This window comes from Lynx canadensis, chromosome D2 (assembly GCF_007474595.2).
Source record: "Lynx canadensis isolate LIC74 chromosome D2, mLynCan4.pri.v2, whole genome shotgun sequence".
NCBI classification, from domain to species: domain Eukaryota; kingdom Metazoa; phylum Chordata; class Mammalia; order Carnivora; family Felidae; genus Lynx; species Lynx canadensis.
This window is the reverse complement of record NC_044313.2, coordinates 26,966,131-26,990,533: the sequence shown is the minus strand read 5'-3', so window position 1 is coordinate 26,990,533 and position 24,403 is coordinate 26,966,131. Positions and strand designations below refer to the sequence as shown.

At 51.5% G+C, this 24,403-nt stretch overlaps 3 protein-coding genes across 11 annotated transcripts in view; 2 read left to right on the top strand and 1 right to left on the bottom strand.

Annotated features, from left to right (window-relative positions):
• The first annotated feature begins 1,904 nt into the window (after positions 1 to 1,904).
• ELOVL3 (ELOVL fatty acid elongase 3) lies at positions 1,905 to 5,359 on the top strand. The gene is made up of 4 exons (XM_030335182.2): positions 1,905 to 2,191; positions 3,177 to 3,308; positions 4,175 to 4,326; positions 4,581 to 5,359. The coding sequence occupies exons 1-4, from the start codon at positions 2,091 to 2,093 to the stop codon at positions 5,006 to 5,008; spliced, it is 813 nt and encodes a 270-aa protein (XP_030191042.1). The 5' UTR covers positions 1,905 to 2,090; the 3' UTR covers positions 5,009 to 5,359.
• Positions 5,360 to 5,539: 180 nt separating this feature from the next.
• PITX3 (paired like homeodomain 3) lies at positions 5,540 to 9,903 on the bottom strand. The gene is made up of 4 exons (XM_030334844.1): positions 9,839 to 9,903; positions 7,809 to 7,938; positions 7,429 to 7,631; positions 5,540 to 6,869 (listed from the first exon to the last, which is right to left on the bottom strand). The coding sequence occupies exons 2-4, from the start codon at positions 7,924 to 7,926 to the stop codon at positions 6,282 to 6,284; spliced, it is 909 nt and encodes a 302-aa protein (XP_030190704.1). The 5' UTR covers positions 7,927 to 7,938; positions 9,839 to 9,903; the 3' UTR covers positions 5,540 to 6,281.
• Positions 9,904 to 20,381: 10,478 nt separating this feature from the next.
• The window catches only part of GBF1 (golgi brefeldin A resistant guanine nucleotide exchange factor 1), a 120,969-nt gene continuing 116,947 nt past the window's right edge, over positions 20,382 to 24,403 (top strand). For all 9 annotated transcript variants that reach the window (XM_030334587.1, XM_030334585.1, XM_030334586.1 and 6 more), the window contains exon 1: positions 20,382 to 20,629. The gene's annotated coding sequence lies outside the window, so the exon portion shown is untranslated. The remainder of the gene's footprint in view (positions 20,630 to 24,403) is intronic.

Genomic DNA, 24,403 nt, shown 5'->3' with positions numbered 1-24,403 from the left:
TATGGTCTGGGATCACTCACGGGGTCTAAATCTCTGAGATTGGGATTTAGTAATCTCCTGATCAGCCAGGTTTGGAATTCTTTTCCAAATCTAATGCAATACAGAGAAAGAATCACTGTATTAGAGAAGGAGGTGGTGCAACCAGTTAACATGACTAAGGTAGTGGCTGTAGAGCGAGACAACCAGGTGAGAGGTGATGAAGTACAGAGACAAAGGGAGGCATTTGAGGGTCATTTAGACAGCATTGGCAGGATTTCCCACTCTACTCTTTCCTGCTCCAGCTTGAAACCCTGTAATAACCTTTGAGAGGAAATGGGGTCACCCTCTGGGCTTCTGGGATTATTGTCTTCAGGTTTCCTGGATGAGTGGATGAGGTTCAGAGAAGTGGAGCTGGGATTCCTACCTGGGTCCTCAGGCTCTAGTGTCTTTGGGCTTTATTGCACATAGCCATTTATAACCATATCCCCACGCAAAATATTTATATTTATGTCGCTTGGCTCTTGTTTTGCAAATAACCATCTTATCTCAAGCTGCCTTCAAGCCTTGTATTTCTCCCTCAGTTTCATAAAGCCTAAGAGAGAAATAAGGGACAGACAAGCAAGGCTCTAAAAGCTTTAAAATATTTACTTCTTGGGACACCTGGGTGGCTCAGTCAGTTAAGCATCCAACTTCAGCTCAGGTCATGATCTCATGGTTGGTGGGTTCGAGCCCTACATCAGGCTCTGTGCTGAAAGCTCAGAGCCTGGAGCCTGCTTCAGATTCTGTCTCCTTCTCTGTTCTTCCCCAGCTTGTGCTCTATTTAAATAAATAAACGTTAAAAAGATTTTTGTTAATCTTTATTTATTTTTGAGAGGGAGAGAGGGAGAGAGAGAGTGCAAGTGGGGTAGCAATAGAGAGAGAGAGAGACACAGAAGCCAAAGCAGGCTCCAGGCTCCGAGCTGTCAGCACAGAGCCTGACACCGGGCTTGAACTCACGAATGGCAAGATCATGACCTGAGCTGAAGTTGGACATTTAACCAACTGAGCCACTCAGGCGCCCCACGTTAAAAATTTTTAAAAATATTTATTTCTTTGGTGCTAGGTAAAGGAAAAAAGAGATTTGATTAGACAAACACAAACTCTGGGAGAGAATAGTAAGACAGTGGGGAGATGCACTGCATGTCTTCTTCCTATAAACCCTAGAAGGCTTCCAGGAAGCCTGAAGACAATAATCCCAGAAGCCCAGAGAGTGACCCCATTTCCTCTCAAGGTTATTACAGGGTTTCAAGCTGGAGCAGTTAGGGAATTCAGGAAACTGTAAAGAAACCACAACAGCCTCAACAACCATCTCCCCAAACACCAACATCAACAACCTCAACAATAAAACTTACTAACACCCGTCTCCTTCCCGCCCACAACCACAGACCTGAAGGCGGGTAGATGGGACTATTGGGGACTGATCCTCATTCGGGGTTTGGGTTTCCCATGGTCTCAGGGAGGTGGAAAACTGACACCCTTATGCCTGAATGCATGCACCAGAGGCTGAGGACACCCCCACTCTCCTCACTGCCAGGTAGGTCAGGATTGAAGAGAACTGAGGCAAAAGTTATGTTTGGCAGTGCCAGGGGAAGATTAGCCTGCCCAGATACTGGCCAGGCCGCAGGGGCTAAAGCAAGCAGGTGAGGATGGAGGTGTGGGAGAAAAGGGTGGGAAAGTGGGCGTGGCGGGAGCCCTTGACAGGCATATATGGGGTGGGGCGTGAGAACACCTGGAGGGGAGGCTCCCTTGAGGATAACCAATCAGGAGCGGGTTGCGGCCCAGGGGCGGGACCGGGGGATATCTTGGTCAAGATTGGATAACGGCCTGGCGCTGGGAGGGGCCTCGCGCCGCCTGCGCCCGCCGCTTTGCAATCCGCTTCATATACTGCAGTGGTGGCTGTAGTGGAAGCTGGCTGATTGCGGCGCACGTCCCTGAATCTGACGCTCCTCGCTTGCCGCGGAGTTCCTTGAGTCCGGCGTGCATTTTGTCCTGCCCCAAGATCGCTCCATCCTCTGTCCCCTAGCCTCTCACCTAGCTTCCGAAGCTCCGGACTTGGACGTCTGCTGAACGAAATGGTCACAGCTATGAATGTCTCGGACGAAATAGACCAGCTGTTCCAGCCTTACAACTTCGAGCTGTTCCAGGACATGAGGCCCTTTTTGGAGGAATACTGGTAAGACCTGGAGAAGGAGAAGGGCCGTGCCAAGGTCCTTACCTTGATGACTGCTATTTGGGGTGGGTTGGGGGTGAGGGAAGAGACACTTGAATGCCTGCAATGATTTTCTTAAAGAGCAAAGGTATCGGACTCCCCTGTAATGGCTCCATATCTGTTGTCCAAGTGCAGGGTTAGCACCTCAAAGAGATTAGATCTGGAAGAAAGAAAGAGGGAGAGAGAGACAGAAAGGGAGGGCGGGAGGGAGAATGGAAGAAAGAGGATGGGGTGAGAAACGTAGGAGGCAGAAACTGAGGGGACAGAGTATAGTGAGAAATGATCTCTGAGGAAGGGGGTTAATCTGAACTCCTACTCCTACTCCCACCCACCGTATAGACGGCTCTCCTCTGTCCTTTGTGGCCATGTGTGCACACGTGCAGGCATAGTGCTGGTGCCCAGAGACAGTCTGCCCTTCAAATTATCATGTTGTTCCCCCAATGCTACATCGTCCCTGCTGTGGAGAAGGAGACACAGCCAGGGAGCTTTTGCAAGATTTCCCCAGGCTCTTTGGCTTTGCCCTGAAGCTCCTCAGAAGTGTTTTTGGGCTAATTTTGAGCTCCAGCTAATTTTCCATGACCCAACCAGGCAGACACTATTGCCACATTCTTCTTGCACCAGAGCCCTGGGTTTGTTCTAGGCATGGGCCAGCAGCCATCACCCATTCACAATTCCACCGAAAGAGTGATAACTACAGAAACCTTGGCCACAGCCCTTGCCCTGTGCTAGGTACTTTATATACCTTAGCACTGCTGGGAGAGGAGTGTTATTTCTCCTTTATAATAAGGAAACTGAGGCTCAGAGAACTAAATAGTTTTTCCAATGTCACACAGCCAATAAATGACAGAGATGTGACTCCAACCCAGAGCACTCACCTTAAGAGATGGGTGGGTTCTCCTCTAACGAGCACCCACCTGTAAGCCCATCCCCTCTGCCTTCTGCCTGCCAGGGCAACCTCATTCCCCATAGCTCTGGTCTACCTGCTGCTCATCTTTGTGGGGCAGAACTACATGAAGGCACGGAAGGGCTTCAACCTACAGGGGCCTCTGATCCTTTGGTCCTTCTGCCTTGCAATCTTCAGGTAAGACACCGCCCCCCCCCACCTCCACTCCCTGCCTATCCTGTAGACCCTAGACCCTCATTTTATCCTTAAAAGCTTTCTAGAAACCTCAACTGAGTCAACTCCCTAAGTTGCCCTCTAACCCTCTCCCTAACCCATTCCCTCAGCTCCAGCCCCCTCCCTGGCTTCCACCCACCCACCCACTCGTATTACCCTGTTTTCCTTCTCCCTCTCTCTCTCCATTTTAAAATGTTTATTTATTTTTGAGAGACAGCGAGACAGCAGGGGAGGGACAGAGAGAGAGGATCTTCTGCATGGTCAGTGGAGACCCTGAAGCAGGGCTTGAACTCACGAACGGTGAGATCATGACCTGAACAGAAGTCAGATGTTTAACCGATTGAGCCGCCCAGGTGCCTATACCCTGTTTTCCTTCTTCCCCAGGCCCCATACTGATAGCTTCTGTTCTATCTCACGAGAACTCTTGTGCTCATGGAGTCTGTGTACTTTTAACAAATTTGCCCAGCTTCTAATACTCTCAGCATCTAACACCCTCTCCCAAGACCTTCCAATAACTTCTCTAGCCCCTCCTTCTCATATTTCATCCCCGAAACTCCTTCCATCTCCTCCATCCTGTCACCCATCCCTACCCATCCCAAGAACCCTATTCCCTAACTCAACTTTCAGTCCAGTCCTCCAGCATTCCCTGGTCCTTCCCCTAGCCCTCATCTCCTCTAGATTACTGGTTGGATCTCAGAAGTTGTGATCCATTTCATTGGAAGTGGGGGAGAAGTGGTGGAGCTTGGGACAGTGATCTGCCAGGCCAAGGAGGAAGGGTGAATTGGTGTCTGGGGATGACCCTTACACCTTTTCCCTCTCTCCTATTTCAGTATCCTGGGGGCAGTGAGAACGTGGGGCTATATGGGGACCGTGCTACTTAGGGGCAGCCTAAAGCACACTGTTTGCTTCTCCGACTTCATCCAAAATTCCGTAATCAAATTCTGGTCCTGCCTCTTTCTTCTCAGCAAGGTCATTGAACTTGGTGAGTGTCAAGGCTTTGTCTCTCTGGTGCCCGGTCAGCTGCATCCCTCCTCAGTGCCCCCCACCCCATCACATGGAGAGTGCCTCCCCCCACCCCTGGGTCCTAACAACACCTCTTACCAAAGCCCCTCTTTAGATTATTTTCCACAAAGACCCCTCCCCATGCCCTGAGAATTCCCTCCATTCCCCTACAGCCAGTGTGGAGGGTGGTTCCAGCACTGGGTGGTATGCCAGCTATGACTCCCCATCTCCCAGGAGACACGGCCTTCATCATCCTGCGTAAGCGGCCACTCATCTTTGTACACTGGTATCACCACAGCACAGTGCTAGTGTACACGAGCTTTGGATACAAGAACAAGGTGGCTGCAGGCGGCTGGTTCATGACCATGAACTACGGTGTGCATGCCATCATGTACATCTACTACACTCTGAGGGCTGCCAAAGTGAAGTCCCCCACGTGGTTACCCAAGCTCATCACCAGCCTGCAGATCCTGCAGATGTTTATGGGAACCATTGTCGGCATCCTAACTTACATCTGGAGACAAGAACAGGGATGCCACACTACAACGGAACACTTCTTCTGGTCCCTCGTTTTGTACATGACCTATTTCATTCTCTTTGCCCATTACTTCCACCACACCTACATAACGCCCAAGGCCAAAGCCAAGACCAAGAGTCAGTGAAGGGCTGGAGAAAAAGGAGCCCCAGTCTGTCTCCCCACCAAGGCACTGAGGGGCTGAGCTTAGGTTTGGGAGAATGATTAGGATGCCTTTCCTGCATGGTTTTCCCCATGGGATGTGTGCCCCAAGGTAGCAGGAAGTTATGTCAGACAAGAAGTGTCAGCCCTGGGATGGGGTGCAATCTAGTACTTTGATGTTTCCATTTTTAATGTGAAGGCCAAGCAGGTCCTGGGTTGGGGGTAGGACTGAAGAGGATCCCCAGAACTGAGTTATTTATATTTCTATCCAGAAATCTTTTTCTTGCTCTATTTTTAATTAAAGATTTCAACACGATTTTGGGGGCTCTGGGATTGGGGGAAGAGGAGGACTGCTGTGATGGGAGAGGGCTGCTGGCAAGCAGGATGATCACTGGGTGAGGAGATTAAGAAGGTGTGTGGAAGGATGAGAGGCTCACACACAGACACTCAAGAACCCTAGGCCTGGTAGGCACTTAATAAATATCTGTCACAGACCAGAATTTTATTGCTATTAGAGGCCCAAACCCCTCATAGGAACAGTGAGAAACAGGTGCAGAAAGGCGGAGTAACTTATCTAAGATCATAGGCTTCCTAAGTTGCAGAATTGATTCCTGCCAAGTAAGCGTTGGAGACCAGACCTCCCAGTTATCCGCCATGAGACCACCGGGTGGCGCCGCAGCACCAACTTTGGCCAACGCCAGCCAAGTTGCTGGCTCCTAAGCCACACTCAACAAACGCGCATGCAGGTGCGCTCCGTGGGTCCAGGAATCCCCCAGCTTTTCCATCCTGGTGTTGGGAGCTGAGGGGGTACTGAAGCCCTAGAAGCCCCGGCCCTTCTTTCCTGCACACCCAGCTCTCCTTTAGAAATGGGAGAGCTTGAGGGGAGGGGGCTGAATCGCAACTCTGAATCATCAGGCCTTTGGCAGTCCGCGCACGTTTATTTCATTAATCTTTGAAAATGAGGAGAGGAGTCTGAAGAAGGCGGGGTGGGCCAAGGGTCAGTTGGCCCCTGGGGAACTGGTCCCTTTTCCTGGCCTTAGTCCCAGGGGCGCGGACTGTGTGTAGGGTCCAGTCCACCCCTCAGGGTCGGCGGTGGGGGAAGTCTGTCTCCTGAGCCGGCCGCCTCCCCCCCACCCCTCAGCTGCCCCAGCACCCCTCTCAGACCCCGGGGCAGGGGCAAGCCAGTCTAGAAGACCCCAGTCCGGGGAGGCTGTGAATTATCGACCCCGCCCTCGGGGATGGTCGACGGACCGGGCCATTCATACGGGCCGTTCCACGGCGTACTGGCACGGACTGAGGTTGGCGGCCGGGGGCGGCCCGGGCACGGCGGGGTAGCTGAAAGAGGCGTGTTGTTTGGCCTTGAGCCTCAGGCTGGCCAGACTCGAGTTACACGGGTCCCGATATACGTAGGGGGAGGAGGCGGCTGCAGCAGCGGCTGCGGCGGCCGAGGCGTAAGGGCAGGATACTGCCCCGGAGGACACTGCGGCCGGAGCCAGCCCGGGGGGGCCCCCGCCCAGGCCCTGCAGGGCCCCAGGCCCTGGCACGGTGCCCGGGGCGGCCGCGGCCGAGGGCACCATGGAGGCGGCGATGGAGCTGGGTGGCGAGAAGACGGGCTGCGATGCCAGAGGCCCCACATTGACCGAGTTGAAGGCGAACGGGAAGGTCTTGGCAGCGAGCGGCGGGCCGAGAGCCTTTGGTGGCCAATTGCCGTACGAGTAGCCGGGGTACACCTCCTCGTAGGGCGGCACCAGCCCCCCGAGCGGCGCGGCGAAGCCGCCCTTGCATAGCTCCGCCTGCTGGCTGCGCTCGCGCTTCCGCCACTTGGCGCGCCGGTTCTTGAACCACACCTGCGGGAATGCGAGAAAGACTGTCAGAGCAGCAGCCGGGCGGAGGCCCGGGGTCAGCGCGGCTGGCGGCTAGGTCACCGAGACCCGGGTTCGGGCAGGGGCAGGGCGGAGGATAAACGAGACAGAAGAGGTTAGAGACGGGATTGGGCAGCCAGGCCGGGGGCAGGGGCAGCGCACCGCGTAAAGGGGCTGAGAACAGTTGTGGGCGGCAAGATTGGGTCAGGGGGGGCATGGTCTGGAGGGTCCTGTAGGATGGGGTCAAGGAGGGGTGAAGAAGAGAACGAGAGACAGTGCCGGAGGAGAAGAAACGCGCGGCCTGGAGGGACAGGGTGGAGTCAGAGCAGAGGCCAGAGGCTGGTTCTAAGGAGGCGGTGCCGGGCAGCAGGCGGAGGTCTCCGCACGTTGGGTGTTGGGCCGAGGGTGGGCAGTCAGGGCAGAGGCACAGGCTGCTGGCTCCAGGGCTACTCGCTGAGCGGCAGGCTAGAGGGAGGCCCGGGCCGGGGACTGGGCGGGGGGAGGGGGCGGTGCCGGGAAGGTTGCAGGTCTGAGAGGACCTTACCCGCACGCGGGCCTCGGTGAGGTTGGTCCACACGGCGATCTCTTCGCGCGTACTCATGTCGGGGTAGCGGTTCCTCTGGAAGGTCGCCTCCAGTTCCTGTAGCTGCTGGCTGGTGAAGTGGGTGCGCTGCCGCCGCTGCTTCTTCTTCAGGGAGCCGTCTTCCGGGGAGCCTCCGGGCAGCGAAGCCGAGGCCTTCTCCGAGTCTGGGGGCCGAGATGGGGGCAGGTCACTGGACGCCCAGGCCTGCGCGAACTCTGCGGCTCCCAGACCTCCTCCACCGAGCCTTCACTCCCACCCTGCCTTCCACTCCCAGGTCCCCTCGCCTCCGCAAGAGGGATTGAGCTGCTATCTCCCCTACTCCCAGTAGGGGGTGCGCTCACCGCTGTGCTCTTGGCCCTTGCAGCCGTGTTCTGGGAGTGGCGGGTGGGGAGTGCCCGCATCTGACAGCGAGAGGGCCGGGCTCCGGGCCTCCGCCTCGCTGAGCAGGCCGAACTCCATGGAGGGAGGACTCTGGAAAGGAGAGAAGACACAGAGCAGGTTGATGGGGCTAACATCTCACAGTTATCCCGTTCCCAGTAGTGTTTCCCCTCAAGTTCGCTGTCCCGTTTCTCAGCCACCGATATAAGCTACTCTCGTGTGCGTACCCTAGGATAGAATGGGGAAACAGTAGCCTAAGGGGGAGAAGGTGTATACCCAGAAGTTTCATGCACAGATATGCACACCAAACTGTTTTGTTCACTGATAGGCACCGAAAACTCTGCCTGGTGCACCATTGCTGTTCAATAGATACTTATCAAGTTAATGAAAACTACACTATTGCACACCACATACTGTATACCACAACCTCAAAAACTTCAGTTCCCTTTCGCATGTATGTCCAGTATCCCCACAAACTCATACATGCCCCTCAGCTAACATGAGACACTACCTGAACCTCTGTTATTCACTCTTCAGTGGGACAGGTTTGATTCTGAACGAGGCCCAATATGTCTCACACAAGGAAAATCACTGCTATTATTTATGAGTACTTACTATGTGCCTTTACTTCATTATCTGTCTTCTCACAAGAATGCATCGATATTAAGTATTATCACCCTTGTTCCAGTGAGGAAACTGAGACTTGAAGCCACCACTAAGGTCACAGAGCTCATACGTGGTGGAACTGGGATCTGAACCAGATCTGGGAAACTCCTCAGCTAATGCTTTTTCTTCATTTGCTTTTTCAAATTGTGTTCCAAACCCCCTCAGGGACTGGAACTTGGGACTAGCCTCAGGGATAGAGCTCTAGCCTAGCCTGGCTTGAATCTGCTTCAACTAGGGCAGTCTTGCTTTTGCCTGTTTTGTTTATCCTTTCTAGAGAGATAGCATTTGAAGAAAGGGTTCCGGGATCAGAAATAAGTTTGACAGGGGCGCCTGGGTGGCGCAGTCGGTTAAGCGTCCGACTTCAGCCAGGTCACGATCTCGAGGTCCGGGAGTTCGAGCCCCGCGTCAGGCTCTGGGCTGATGGCTCAGAGCCTGGAGCCTGTTTCCCATTCTGTGTCTCCCTCTCTCTCTGCCCCTCCCCCGTTCATGCTCTGTCTCTCTCTGTCCCAAAAATAAAATAAACGTTGAAAAAAAAATTAAAAAAAAAAAAAAAGTTTGACAATCCCTGGGCATTCTTGCCTTGTCTGCTTCTGTGCCTACCTGGACACCTATCACACCCTTACCAGTTCTACTCATGCCAGTCTCTACCAGCACTCCCCACCCTCAGCAGTAGATGTGGGCTTCTTAAGGTCATATTCCCACCCTTACCGCCTATCCCAAACCTCGCCTGACTTTGCCCGGGAGACTGCCTGGGTCCCTCTCCAAGTCTCCCCTGCAGGGTCCTCTTTCCTGCTGGCTCTTCCAAGTCCCCTCTGGTGGGATGAGGAGAAAGGAGCACTAGTGAGGTTCAAGAACTCTGGATGCCTCTTAGAGGAGAACCAAAGAAGGCTAGGGACAGAGGAGCAGGATGAAGAGCTAGCTGGGTAGGAGGGGTCCATCTGCCTCCCCATTAACAAGGACTTAATGCAGGCTGTGCAAGGTGGCATTAATGTGGTGGATTAGCCTAGATTGAGATGTGTGTCACTTGGCTGCTCTGAATTTATTAGGAGCCTTTCTCAGGGAGGCACAGATGGGCAGCAGCCTTTATTTGCACATGGTAATGCCCCCATCAACCAGCTGAGAGATGACAGCTGCCCCCCCCCCCCACCTCTCAAGCGAGATTGGGCATGGGACAGAGGTCAAGGCAGGAGGTTGAGAAGCAGTCCCCATTCTGTCCGCAGGCAGAGGGGTCTAGACCTTGGACCTTTTCCTAGGGTTGGAGAGGTAGGACTAAAGGGGAACCCAGGAAGGAGAGACGTCAGGTTCGGGGTGGGTGTGCTCAGCTTACCTCCCCTTCCAGATCTGCAGTCAGGAATCAGGCTTGGGGCTGCCCCAGTGATGGTCTGATAGAAGGGAAATGCCCTTGGGTGGGGCCTCTGGCAGCCTTGACTGGTAGTTCTTCCCAAATAGCTCAAAAGGCTTAGAACTGGGAGCTGGAAAAGGGGGTGTTCTGAAGTCTCCTTTTACTTCATATCCAAGATGCTCTTGAAATGCAAACCATGCCCCTGACTTCTCCGGAGGCCATGGGAGCAACACCACTGGGAAAAGAGGGATAACTGGGTTCGCCTGAAGGGAAACCTAAATCCCATGGTGCCATTTGTCCTTCCAGTCTGCTTTGGCTCCAGACTTCCACTATTCCAAACTCCCCTTCCCCCAGCATTCCATACCTGTGTCTTGGTTTCACCCTCTATTGCAGCAGAGGGAGGCAGGGTGAGGAGAGACAAGGGCCAAAGTAAAAGACGAGGCCGAGAAAGCGGACTTCAGGCTGTGTGTTCCCAGAGACAGACAGACACACATGCAGACACACATGGGCCTCCACTCAGACAAAATAAGCACTTGGACTTGGAGCTAGAGGCATACAAACACATACTCTCCCACACATGTGCTCCCACATTCAGGCAGACAGACCCACACCGTCACACAGTCTCCTCTCTCTGTGACAGGGACAGCTGCCTTGGCTGTTTTGGAGCTAGCTGTTACCCTCCCCCCTTCCTGGCCCCTCTGAACCTCAGCTCTCAGTCCCAGGAACTAAGGACTCTATGGGGGAGGAGGAAGCCAAAGGGGCCAGGGGAGTGCTCTATACTCAGTGGTTGCTGGGGGAGAGCCTGTTTGGCTGGGTGGGGAGAAGTCTGAATAAGAGGATGGCTTGGGGGAAGAGGGCAGAAATTGTCCAGCTCCCACCTAGGAAAGTGATTTGGTATAGCTGGAAGAAATTAGGTTTGGAGACAAAGATCTGGGTTCATGTCCTGGCTCCCCAACTTCCTAGCTATGTGTTCTTTACCTCTCTGGACATATTTTTTCCATCTCTAAAAGGGAAAACATAATTCCTTCCCTACCTACCTCTAGTATTGTTATAGGGTTAAAATAAAACTTGATGAAAAAATAAGTGGGGGTAAAACTCTATCCAAGTTGCTTTCCCCTCCCTCCTTACTCATTGAACAGATGTTTATTTGGCACCTCTATGAGCTGGGCACTGAGTAAGGCACTGAGGCTAGAGTGGTAAGATCTCATCCTCACATCTGCCCTTGCTTGAGTTCACCTTCCTAGACCCTGAATCTCCCAGTGAAGAATTTCTCTATTGAATAAAGGTAAGTATGCAACATTTGAGAGTGGAATGCAAAGGTGTATTGTGAATACTCTACCCTACACATAAGGGAGGGCCCAGTCAATAAGGTAACAACAAAATGGACAGAATGACCCAAGCTAAGAGGCACTTTGGGGATCAGGGACTGGTAAAGGAAAGAAGGAAGCTTTCAGGCTCTTGACTGGGGTAGTAACAGTGGGAAGGGTGTGATGAGGCTGAGAAGGGCTTTGCCTGTGAAACTGAAAAGGCAAGAACACCACAGTCAGGCAGGCAACAGAGAGATAAAGGGTGGGGGCACAGGCCTCTAGCTGACTCGTGGCTGGGTGGGCTAGCCAGGCAGAGGCGGGGGGCGCCAAGCTGTTGTCTGAGCTGGAGACAGGCTGGCTGAGGATTAAGCTCCCCCAAACTGTTGGAGGTCAGGAAGCTGGGGAGTTGGGACTGAGGCCAGGGGCTTCGCCTCACTCAGTGGACAGGGACAAGCAGTAAGTCTGGAAGCTGCAGGATTGGTTGACGCTGGTAGGAAATACCAGGCAGGGCCAAAGAGAGTCAGGATTTAACAGTGGTGCTGAGTCCAGTTCTGGGAGGGGCTGCCTGTCCCCCATCCAGCCTTCCTGACACACCCTGCTGGGGATGCACGGGCAAGGCTCCGTGGGGTCAGGGTGACAATCCTAGCCCAGGGAAGAAGAAAGGGCCTGCAGGCACACTCTGATTCTGAGGTACAGGCTGCCTACATGGAATTACAGGAAGCCTATCATGGACTGCAGCAAGAACAAAATATTCAAGGTATATTAAGGTGGAGAGCAGAGGTCATCACAGGCCAGAGAGTTCACAGTAGGGAGGCCATGGCTTCCAAGAGACCCAAGCTCATGGCAAGAAGGCAAATGCCATGTGTGCCCACTTTTGTCCTGATGCCAACGGGAGAAACCAGGACTACAGCCAGAGAGCTCCCAAGTAGTTGAAATAATAATGCCTAAGCAGAAGGTATACCCTAGAACTGAGATGGGAGAAAACCACTGAATGAAGAGGAAGATGGAGGGGATAGAGTTGGGGTGCTGTGGCTCTGCTTAGCAAATAGCAGGTTGGCAATAGAGTATAAACCAGGGCCCTTAACTAGCATGGAGCCCACCTAGAAACCTGGATCTGAAGTGAGGCCCTTAAGTTCATCAGGGATGCTGAACACCCAAACCGTCTGGTTTGCCGAACTGCGGTGAGCAAATGGGAGCAAACGAAGACAGCTGTAGACGAGTCTCACAGCCCCACGAAGAAACCCTAAGACTCAAGTGGAGGCAGCAATGATTTGATGTGGTTAATTTATCAAGGGGTAAGTTAAGGATCAGAGAAATGGGCCCCCACACCCACTCTTCCCCTTTCTTCTTTCCTTCAGCAAATGTTAGGTGCTAAGACAAATCCCTAAGAATGGTAAGGCACAGAGCCTAACTTCTAGGAGCCTGTACAGTCTGGGGAGGCAAACAGGATGGACGACGATAGGCTGAATGGGACTAATATTCACATTGTGGGGGATCAAAGAGATGGAATCCCATGTAAGGTATCAGGTTTTGGGGCTCAGAGAAGGTAGCACATGGCAGAGCTGGGAACTGGGGAGGTAAAGGAGCAGAGGCTTCTAAATAACACAGCAGGATTGGGAATGAGCTGGCAGGTTCAGAGGGCAACAGGCAGCCTAATGTGGCCAGGGTCTCAGTGTGGGCCATGGGAGATCATCAGAGAAAAACAGGTCGGGGGGACTCCAATGAAGGACAAGGGATGGTGCTTCAGGTTTGATAGAGTCTAGGCTAGAGCATCTCCAGCTTTTCCATCAAAAACCCCTAAGACCAGTAAGAGAGAACATGACTCTGGGAAACTGGGAGCACAACCTCAAACATCTGCCACCAATATGGAACTTCTTTGAGATCTCCAACCTTATGGTAAAAATTGAAGCAAATTTTGCATTCTGTTCCGTACTTAAATTATATTTGTCTTAATATAAAATAATGTTTTCTCTCCAAATCTCCACGTGACATCTTCAAGTGACATCACACACCAGGAAGATGGGCCATGTTTATCTTGCAGCGTCATGCCCCTTCCACTCCTGTCCTGCCCTCTTCCCCCGTCCCCCCTTTTGAGAAGCAGTGCTCCAAGTAATGGGAGTCACTGGAAGCTTGCAGGCAGGGGAGAGACATAAGAGCAGCATCTCTGAGACCTTTATTTGGCTGTGGTGAACAGAATGGATTGAGCAGGGGAAAGGTGGGAAAGGGGGCACTTAACTAAAGTGTAAAGAAGGCCCCAGGGAGGACAATGGAAAAGGAGTGGAGAGAGTTTTGAAAGCAGCTCTCACTTACCCCACTGCCTTTCTGTCCCTATCACTCTCCTCATGAGTCCCTGGTCCATGACCATGGACTAGACACTCCAGATGATCCCAAAGCTCAGGACCTAATGGATCTTTCAGGTTAGCTTCCTTCTTCCTCCCCACCCTCTAGGACTCATCATTTAGAATGAATGGAGAAAAAAAGATTTGGGTGGCTCTGTCCCTTTCTCATGCCTATCCCCAGCTCAGTTCCAGCCTGTTCCCCTCTGCCCTCCTGGATCTGGGTCCTGGGCTCATATTCACAGCCTTGAAGAGGAGGCAGGCAGGGATCGGATCAGATTAGTGGAAGAGTTAAGCATTTGTGGAGCTCCCTAGAACTCTTCTTGGAGAGGAGCAGGGGTAAATGGCAGGCATCAGAATCTTGGGATAGGGTGTTCCATCTGTCATTGAGAATCTTCCTGTGACTGGATCAGATGCTACCAGGCTGCTCTAGGACTTGAGACCCCATCCTTCCAAACAAAGATTCTGTGGTTACAGGGGACCTACAGTTTGGGCATAATAATAGCAATAATGCTTCTTATTTCTGTGGTGCTTCTCCATTTGCAAAGGGCTTTCAAATACATGATTTCATAGAACTCTTAAAACCACCTTGAGTGTCAGGAATGTGCATTCTCATTTCACCTCTAAGATGAATTTGTACAAGGTTACACAGATTAAAGAGATTTGAATCCAGTTCTCCTAAAACCAGAGTCTGAGTTCTTTCTACGCCTTGCCCCCTCCACTCCAGCAACCATTTGTGGCTCTGACATGCACTGATCCTCCCAAGCCCTGAAGGATTCCATTTCTACTTCCTGCCTCTACCTCCTTTCTGGAAATGAGCTTTGGAAGTTTGCTGCCCACTGTGTGCCAAGGAACATTTTCCTATTCATCCTGAGCTTGCATCACTCCGGTTCTATGAGGCCCCCTCATCTCCCATTTCAGGATTTGGGGAGCAAACAAATCTTCTGCTTATCTAGGCCTTTCATTATTTGTGGATTTCCATCCTATTTCACCTTCCAGAGGCCTAAACTTTGAAGTTTGCTCTCTCTAGCAGCCCCTTGCTCCCCATTCTGTGAATCATTCTCTGATCCTTCTCTAGGTCCATGACATTCTCCATAAGAGCCAGTGACCAGGCATGCACTCAACTACATGGTTTTATGAAAGGATGGGAGAAAGTTCTATTTTTTGTTTCCACTCGTCTTCATTATAATGGTATTGCTTTTTGGCCTTTTTGGCAAATGCAGAACTTTAGGCTAAGGTCTTCAGGGAACCATCTCTAATGCCTTCCCTATTCCTTTCCTGACTTTGAAAATGAAATGCCTTTCATTTCACCCATATTTTCAGTGATTTTTCACAGGTGATGGGAGCACAAGCCCCTGAAAAAGGTATCAGAATATGGTGGGAGTAATTGGGGTGTTTCTTTATATTTATCAAAAGTGGGCAAGGGATAAAAAAAAGGTTGAGAAACAATGGTCTAGCCAGTGATAAGCAAACTTTAAAATTGAGGAATGAAGGTGGTAGTGTGGGGCGTATATATTATATGTCATTCATGGGTGGTGGGTGAGAGAGGCTGAGACCCACTTGTTTAGGCTACTCATTGCTAAACACATCGCTTTGCACCTATCCCATGAAAACTCAGTCCCTAGATGGCTTGCTCTGCTGACTTACACAGACAGGGAAAGTTCTCTCTTCTCTGTTCCCTTTAGCTTAACTAGGCTCTGGTTAAAGAGTTGGGGTCAGGGTGGGTGATCACTGTATGGGTCCAAAGGAATTAAGGCCCTTCCCCAACTGCAGATAAAACAAAAGCGACAGTTGGGTGGGCCTGAGACATCCTTCCCCACCAGACTCGGAGGGCCGTATAGGCCCCATGTTGACCCCAGAGTCTGCATTCCTTCCTTCTTCCTCTCAGCCACCAGGGTGCTGTTGGGATTGGTGGGGCTGAGAGAGCCAAAAGGGAGACAAAACCACAGAGTTTGCTTTGCTAAAGGGCTGCAGTTTTCTCTTCAGGCCTGGGCTTCTGCCCCTTGCAGGGAAGGAGTCTTTAGCCTGCTGACACCCAGGTAGGAAGCTGGGGCTGTCTGGTCAGCTGTATTGGAATTAGGAGTTGACTCTGAGTTTGTGAGAGAACTGAAGCTGTCAGGGGGGCTTGTGCCGACTCCTCCTCACCCTCCTATTGCCCTTTGTGGTTCATTTTTTCCTTTCCTGGTCTAGCAATCCCACCATTGTCTTTCTCTCCTCAAATTTGGATTCTAAAAGTGCGCGGGGATGATGCTCAGATCTAGTCTGGGTTGGAGAGGGAAGGTCCCCCAACGCCACTCCACTCCAAGGCCAGGCCTTTGCTCTCACTCCCTGCTCCCTGTCCCCCTCCCCGCCTCCGCAGCCCCTAGGGGCAGAAACTAGTTTGCGAAGTGTGAGCTGGGATTTGAGGCGACCCACCACAGCGAACCCCACTGCACATGCAGCAGCTGAGCAAGGCGCGGCCGGCTAGATGGACATGCCACTCGGCCAGGGACATTCTGTCCGCCCCTGCCGGACACAGTGCCTGCTCCAGAGAGACCCACCTCGCCTCCCCGGACATTCTGTCCGCTCCGAGCCGCGCGCGCGGCGGACATTCCGTCCAATTCCATGTGGCTCCAGGCCGTAGCCCATCCGGGCCGTGACACCCCAAGCCCGACACGCCAGACCCGCCGGCTAGTCGCTCGGGCTGCCCAGCTTCGGCCCTGCCACCCGCACAGCAGCCATCTGACCCAGTCGCAGCCAGGCTCTCACAACACGGCTCCTATCCCGACTGCGAAGTGTCTGGGAAGAGAAGCGTGTACGACCAGACTCACTCCTGCTCCCAGCCCCTCAAGTCTGATCCCTGGGAGAGGGGCGTCCGGAGCCGTCAGCTGCCCCCACGCTGCGCGGCCGCCTCCAGCTCCCCCCGCTGGCCAGGGCCTCGGCAACCCTGTTTGCTCCCTGACCGCCTGCCCCGCGCCCCCGAATTCCAGGGCTCTTTCTGGTAATGATTTCCCGACTCCCTGCTTCGCGGAGCTCCGGTCCGGGCTTCTTGTCTCCGGCTTCCCTCCGGATCCCGAGTCTCCCTCTTCTCTGTCCCCCGAGTCCTGACGCTGAGTTTCCCTTTTCCTAAGTCCTGGCCCCGAGTCTACAGTACGCCCTCCCAGTCTAGACCCGTTCCCCAGGCACCGTTCCCCAGTTCAGCCACCCAGGTCCTGTTCTAGGGATCCTGAAGTTCGGCCGTGGCCCCTCGGCCTCATGAGCCCCTCTCCGCGCATGGTCAAGCACTCACAGTGAGTCCCGCAGCAGGCAGACTCCCGGCGGCGGCGGCGGCGGCGGCGGCGGCGGCGGCAGTCTGGAGGGCAGGCAGGGGCCGGGCACCCGGCCGGGGCGGGGGCCACCCCCCTGTGCCCGGACCGCCGCTCGGCTCCGGCGCTCCCGGACTCGCTGAGGGAGAGAGTGAGCCTCGCGGCTGACTGCCACCCCCCGCCGGCTCCCATTCACTTTATGGCAGCCCAGGGCGCCCCCAGCCCGCGGCTGCTAGCCTCGCGCTTCGGGCCCCGCCCCCTTCCAGCTGCGCCTCCCGGGCTCCACCCTTTCCAGCTGTGAATTTTCAGGCCCCGCCTTCGGGGGAGGGATCGGGCCGGCGCACCGCCAAGAAGCCCGCCCCCTGGCCAATCGGAGGCACTCCTCAGCATCTGGGCCACGCCCTTCCCCACGTGGCTGAAACCTCGCTGAGCCAGAACATTTTGGCAGAGCCAAGCGGGCGAGAGTAAAGTGGGGCCGGTGGCCCCGAGGAGTCGGGGCCCGCCGGCGGCGAAGTGGGGCCAGGCCGCTACTCTGAGCAATGTACAGTGGTGCCGGGGAATTGTACAGTGCAGCCGGGGCGCCAGGTGGGAGGGCGCACGGGCCGGGAGAGGCCACCGGGTTTCAGCGCTTGGTTGTCGCTCAAGTTTCGCGGATTTTCTCCACTTGTCGCTGTCTGTCTCCGCGCTTTTGTCTCTGCTCCAGTACTCCCATGTCTTGCCTTTCTTTCCTCTCCTTTCTCCTCCGCTGCTTTGCTCTTGCTGTTTGTCCCTCTCCTCCCTCCTCTGCCCCTTTGAAAGACTAATTTATCTTTCTCTGTGCTATTTTTCTTTACATCTTTCTTTTCTTCCTCTTCTCAGCTATCTCCTGTCCTGTCCCCCCACCTCTCTCCTCTTCTCCAAGTAAGGTGGTTTCGTTAAGAAAGCAGGGTTTGGAATGAGGCAAACCAAGGTGTCATTCTAACCCTGCCACCACCACCGAGTGTCCTTGGGCAAGCAACTTATCTACTACCCGCCTACTCCCGCCTACCCCTCAGAATTAAAGGAGGCTCTCACTGTAAGTCAGGGCCTGGGTGGTTCACCTGTTAGTCTACACCCTTGGCTTGCCCAGGCTATGTTCTCACAGGCTTGACAGGGCTAGCTTCTCCCAGGGTGATACCAGGTTCATCCTGTGGGCAAGATGTGGCCTTGATGCTTGCTAGATAGGGAGTTGCAAGGGACAGGACTGATGTGCCAAAGAACATGTGGAGTGAGGCTGGGTTGCTTGGGTGCCCCTGAGGGCCCTAGGCCTTATCATACAGTATGGTCCTAAAATAAATCTGACCAGTCATGTCTCTGCCTAAAACTCTGCAATAGCTCCTGATTGTTAAGACAAAGGCTAAGCTCCCTAGTTTGGCATACAAGACTTTCAGGACCCGACCCTGCCTCCCCCTCCCACCCCACCCCAGTGCAAAAGGGTGTTTTTATTAAAGCATGGGGACAGGACCCATGGGCAGGAAGAGCTGCCTGGACCTGACCTTGTCTAAATCTCCAATCTCCTAGTGGTTTCCTGCACACCTCTGGCCTTCCTTCGGACAGTAACATATTCCCAGCCTTCATCTTGCCAACTCCTACTCATCTTCCTAAGCTCCAATCAGGTCTCATTTTCTCAGAGAAAATGGGTTCCTTAAATACCCAGGGTATAACTAGATGTCTAGCTTCATGCTCCCACAACCCTGTTACACACACTCTCTATTACTCCACCCACCATACTGAAGAGATCAGCTTATGTGAAGTCCTCTATGATGCTAAGCTTTAGGAGGTCAAGTACCATGTCTTCCTCATATTTCTATTCCTAGGCATTATGTAGAACTCAATACTGAAATCTAAGAGGGAGATATTCTGCCTGGTAAGATGATGGATATTGTCATCTTCCCCCCCCCCCCCATTTCTAACACACTCCCATTCACGCATTTAGGTTGATTAATTGTTGGAAGTGTATGGGAGCAGAGATGAGGAGAGTAGGGAGTTTTGGTGTACTTAGGATTTTCCAGTTGGCTCTCCAGGACCTCTCAACCTGAGACAGGCCCAGAAGACCGAATCCCAGGTTTCAAATGAAAGTGGAAATGGCTCAGGTACTGTGGAAAGAGGTGATATGGTGGTTCTGTCTTCTTCCTCTAACTCTCTTTGGGTGAAAGAGGCAAGATCCTCAAGTTGGACCCAGAGTTCAGAAGCCTGGTCTGCAGGTGCAGGAAGCTGTTGAGGAGTTCTCAGGTCTGATGTTCAATCTTGTGGTGTCTTCAAATTAGAGGAATCTAGAGCATTCCCACATTCCTATGGGGTTAGGTATGGAGTTTCTCTGGATTCAGGTCATCCATAAATGGGGAGAAAGTTGGTATCTTTTCCCACTGCCTCGGTAGTCTCTTCAAGTCTGCTGGGACACCTGGGCTCTGTTCCAGCAGACAGTCTGAGAATTACACCATTCAATCAGCAAGGAGAAAACTCATCCCCTTGTCTTCTTCCTACACACTCTCACTTCTAGGTAATTCTAAATATCCCGGCAACCTCTATCATCTCTTGCAAGGGGAGAGGCAGCTGGAGGTAGAAGAGTGAAGACTGGGGTGGGCATCTAGTCCTTGGGCCTCTTAGCATTTCCAAGGCAAACAGGAAAGGCTTTAGTTTCTTGGCCCAGGGTGATGTTGACTAGCCCTCATGATTAGATTTTTTCAGGTAGGTAAGTAGTGTCCAGTGCTTAGTATGAAGAGGAGAGTTGGAAGTACAACCCGATAGTCTAAGGCATAAGAAGTAGTGAGAGGCAGTGAAAAGGGAAGCTGGACTGAAGGTGGGGACACCTGGGTTTGTCTCTCTGCTCTGCATTAATTAGGTACGTGAACGTGGGGGCCATCTTTCCACCCTGGGACGCGGTTTACAGAGACCTGAATTAGATATCCAAGATTCCTGCTCCCTCTCTCATTTTCTCTCTTTCTGAATGATAGGAATGCGGCACAAGATGCAGAAACAGAGTTGTAATGGGACAGACACCCATATGAGAAGCCAAACAGGGCAGGCGGGCGGGAGGGTGGGGAGGTTCCAATGGATTATGGGACTGGTTTTAGGATGGAAAGAACCCAGAGCTGCCTCGAAAGGAAGTGAGTGATCCCTCAAAGGGCAAGATATTGGCCTAGATAACTTTTGTTAGGGGGTGGCCGGGGTGGGCAGGGGAGGGAAGTGGAGGGCAGTAAGGTCGCCCGCTCAGGCTCTCAAAACGGACCCCGCCCCCTTTCCAGCAAATCGTAACTTTCCTCCCCATAATGCCCAGCAGCCACTGCTAAGCGGCACACTGCAACCAAACCTACCAAGCTCCACCTCTCCACCCACCCAGCACAATTTTTAATTTTTATTGGCTCTTTTAACTGTCACTCAGAGAGTCCTCGTATCCGTTGGTTGTCCCCTACCTACCCTTTTCTTTCCCTTGTAATCTCGCCTCCTTAGGTAGTACCCGCCTCCCTAAGCTAATTTTCTCTTTCTATTGGGTAGCTGGAATGCCACTTCTCACGATACAATGCTATGATTGGCTGTAAACAGCAGGGCTCGCGCAGTTACCAGGCAGCGGGCTAGACTGAGGCTAGTTACCACGTCAGAGAGCTGACAGGGAAGGTAGCCGGCTCCACCGCCCGTTCCGGCCGACTCTTTCTGGCCGTCTGTGCGCTCCCTGACTTCGGCCTCAACTTCCAGGAAACAGGCTCCTTCCCTTCTCCCATCTGCCACCAGAGCCGGGAGAGCCGCTTAAAGACGCCTTCGGGGCCCGGGCTGGACATGAGCAGCGGCTGCGGGTCCTGGGACTAGGCCCCGCCATTTTGGATCCGCTGACAGGTCAGCGAAGTCTCTTAGAGTTTCAGTGTCGTAAAGGCCGCCTTTACATCGCCACAGGGAATGAGGGGAGGAGGGCCCTTAAATTGGACGAGCCGGGTGGGTTAAGGACGCAGACGCAATAATAAGTCGGGGAGAGATTGTTGTGGGAGGGAACTGGAAGGCATGCAGGGGGCAAAGGTCAGGCCCCCGCGGCCGGAGGGGCGACTTCGGCTCTGACTTCTGATCCCTTTCGGGTGTCCGAATCTTTCTTCTTGTGTTCTCAGGCTTAATCTAGTCTTCAGCTTCCCTCTTCTCGAGCTTTCTGCATCCCAAAGAGCCCAGTCCTCAAAACCTGAAAGCAAACCTAAAGAACATTGCATGTACTTTTTAAGATTGATTTTTAGACCTTAGGCATGAGAGTCTCTGCAGATCCCGTACAGCGTCCACTTCTGTTTGACTGCCTCATTAATACAGCTGACTGCTTTTTAAATCCTGGATGATGAACTAGTGCAACCTAGACTCAGGTAGTGAGAAGAAGTGTGGAAGGATTGAGGTCAGTCTTAGGAGACTGGGACTAAGAGAAGACTGCTCTTCTAGGGCAGCTCAGCTGCCAGTCTGCGTCTATATGTAAACCCTGGACTTACCTTCTGAGCCTGTTCTTCCTTTACATGATTGTTTACAGATATTCTCTTCTGGTGTATGTTTTCAGTTGGCATTTACCCCAGGGTCTTCAATTCATTTGGCCTAAAGAGATGTTCATTCACAAGGAAGCCACTCTATTATGGCATATTTGGCTGAGAACAGAGAAGGATTTGAATATTGGTGGTTTGGTACTGTTGGCCTATTATTTTTAGTGGATAAAAGAGTCATGAAAGATGTTCAGCTAATTTAAAAGTTCAGCAGAGTGAACGATGGAGCATAACTCCAAGGAGTAGTTTATGGCGCTGTGGTAACTTTCAATAAACTTCTGTATTGTAAAACTGTAAAAGCCCCCAGAGGTAAAGAGTGTCTTCAGAAATGAGGAATAGTGTAAGTAGTGTTTTTTAATGCATAACATAGAAAATTTTATGCCTTTAATTCAGGTACACAAGGCAGTTCTCTGGGCCCTGTGGGGGATACAAATAGAAAGGTCTGTTTTGGGATTGTTCTGTTTAATTTACACACTTCTTAAAAGCAGTAGCATATATGTGCAATGGCCTAGGTAGAGCATGAGGTGGGAATGAGCAGTATCAACCTAATGCCTTTCAGAAAGTAATGGACACTTCATAAATGTTATCTTTACCTAGGATTAGTTTTAGTATGTGATCCTGACTTGTGGCCTGGTTCTGGCTCTGGCAGTCAGGACTTTGCATGGTGAAGTAGTGACAAGGAGCATCAAAACCTCCTTGTGTTAGAAGGAAAAACTATGTAGGATCTATAGTGACTAAACTCAGTTTCTTCCTACCTAATACCCTCTGCCCTCCTGAAGCGTGTGTGTGTGTGTGTGTGTGTGTGTGTGTGTGTGTGTGTTGGTGTGGGACAGTATTTATTGTTTGTATTTATCGACTTAAAATAAGTGGGATGGAAATGGTCCAGGAAATAGTTTGTGTTTTAACTCGCTGATCTAAGTTGCAGAATTAAAAAAAAAAAAAAAGTGGCTTTATGAAATGACATAGCCTAGGAAGTATCCGGTTTGATGAGCCTGCCTTGCTCACCTGGGTTGATAGGCCCTGTTGAGTTGATATGCTTTGCATAATAAGCAATCCAGTCTTTGATTAGATAGTGTGACCAATCCAGCATCTTTTCACTTGGGCCTGGAAGTATCTCAGGCTTCAAAGATTTTCCCTTTCTTTACCAAAATGTCATTTTCCAGATAGTAATAGTTTTTGCTTCCAACCCTCATCTCAAATCAAAAACTTTGTTCTTCTTTTGTATGTCAGCCATACTTCAATTAAAAAAAAAAAAAAGAGGGGCGCCTGGGTGCCTCAGTCAGTTGGCATCTGACTTCAGCTCAGGTCATGATCTCACCGTTCATGAGTTCGAGCCCTGCGTCAGGCTCTGTGCTGACAGCTCGGAGCCTGGAGCCTGCTTTGGATTCTGTGTCTCCCTGTCTCTCTGTCCCTCCTCACCTCTCTCTCTTTCTCTCTCTCTCTCTCTCTCTCTCTCTCTTCTCTCTCAGTAATAAATAAACATTAAAAAAACTTTAAAAAAAAGAAAGAAAAGAAAATTTGTTCTTCCTTAAAGACTTGTACTTGAGCTTCATTTCAAAAGTGGCTGTAGACAGTGATGTCTACTCTTTTTTTTTTTTTTTTTAATGTTTATTTATTTCTGAGACAGAGAGAAAGCATGAGTCAGGGAGGGGCAGAGAGAGAGGGAGACACAGAATCCGAAGCAGGCTCCAGGCTCCGAGCTGTCAGCACAGAGCCCGACGTGGGGCTCGAACACACAGACGACGAGATCATGACCTGAGCCGAAGTCGGACGCTCAACTGACTGAGCCACTCAGGCGCCCCCAGTGATGTCTAATCTTGAGATTGATGCTCATTGACTCAGTAAGAGCTCAGGTTGTAGGCACATATCATGAGTAGCCGGGTACCAATCCCAGTTGAACTTGAAGTTCTCAGTGTTCCGCCACTATTGCACTTCCCCAGTGTTCCAGAATGAAGGATGATTGCCACTTTTAGATACTAACTTCATTGATAGGGTACTTAAGACTGGCTAGTATGAGCAGCTAGAGAGGAAAAAGACACAGCTCCTGCTTTTGAGAAGACTCACTGTATTTATACAGCATTCACTGGAAGGATCATCCTAGCCTTTGTTTGCCATTTCTATTGATTGATCACAGTCTGCTCCTGTGGTTCAGTGTGACTAATTAGAATAATTCTGCTGTTGGGATAATGGTGGAGTCGAGTTGAAGGGAGAAGGGGAGGTTTTACTGTCAGGCTAGAAGGGCTTGTGTAAATGTAATTGGCAGCTGTTTAGCTTTTATTGTTGTTTTTCTATATTTCAGTATGTTCAACAGCAATTGTTTAATTAAATGAAAATACAATAAAGCAGTATGGTGATTTGGAGCCCCAGTCAGAGTGGAAGTAATCATGGAAGTAGTGATTGGTTGCCATCACATAAAGCAAGGATTACAAGCTTAAATGCCTGAGTTTTAGGCAGGTAATGTAAATGAGTAAAGTAAGCCACATACGAATATATAAGGGTGTAGTGGGGACTGTAGTGTACTGGAATGTGGGCACAATGTGACCAGTCTTGGTGTTTTTCAGGAGAAACTTGAAATTCAGATCATTGTGTTTTAAACTCTTGGCAACTAGTTATAAAGTGTTTAAAAACCTTTTTGCAGGCAGAACAAAGTATGTCTGTGGTCTGGATTTTATCCATCATCAGTGGATGATGACCCCTGATACACAAGATAGGCATGCCTTATGAGACTTAATCACTGCAGTTCTCTGTGTATAATCACACAGACTAACTTTTTATCTTTGTCCTACTCTGCAAACTGTTACCCTTAATTTTCACCTTGGGTGCTCTGCATGGTTAACAGATGAGTGAAAGAGAGGAGCATTGTTTCATTTTTTATCTCTAGGCTGATAGAAGGGACATCTTTGGACATATCTTAGTGGTTCACCTTGCATATAGTTCTTGGGATAGACTCAGGATCTCCGTAGAGGGAGGTGTCGTGGCAGAGCTGAAGTACACTGGACACCTGATTATTGGGTTTGGGAGGATTTTCCAGTTGTGGCCTGTCAGGGCACCAACTCTTCCTAGTTTGACTTACACTTACCTCTCCACCCTTGGGATAAATTTCTTG

Bases quoted from the DNA above. Each gene is read 5' to 3' on its own strand.
- ELOVL3 (XM_030335182.2), top strand. From the start codon at position 2,091: ATGGTCACAGCTATGAATGTCTCGGACGAAATAGACCAGCTGTTCCAG. The intron at 3,309-4,174 runs GTAAGACACCGC...CTCCTATTTCAG, and splicing joins TTCTGCCTTGCAATCTTCAG to TATCCTGGGGGCAGTGAGAA. The intron at 4,327-4,580 runs GTGAGTGTCAAG...CCCATCTCCCAG, and splicing joins CAGCAAGGTCATTGAACTTG to GAGACACGGCCTTCATCATC.
- PITX3 (XM_030334844.1), bottom strand. From the start codon at position 7,926: ATGGAGTTCGGCCTGCTCAGCGAGGCGGAGGCCCGGAGCCCGGCCCTC. The intron at 7,632-7,808 runs GTGAGCGCACCC...CTCGGCCCCCAG, and splicing joins CAAGGGCCAAGAGCACAGCG to ACTCGGAGAAGGCCTCGGCT. The intron at 6,870-7,428 runs GTAAGGTCCTCT...GCATTCCCGCAG, and splicing joins TCACCGAGGCCCGCGTGCGG to GTGTGGTTCAAGAACCGGCG.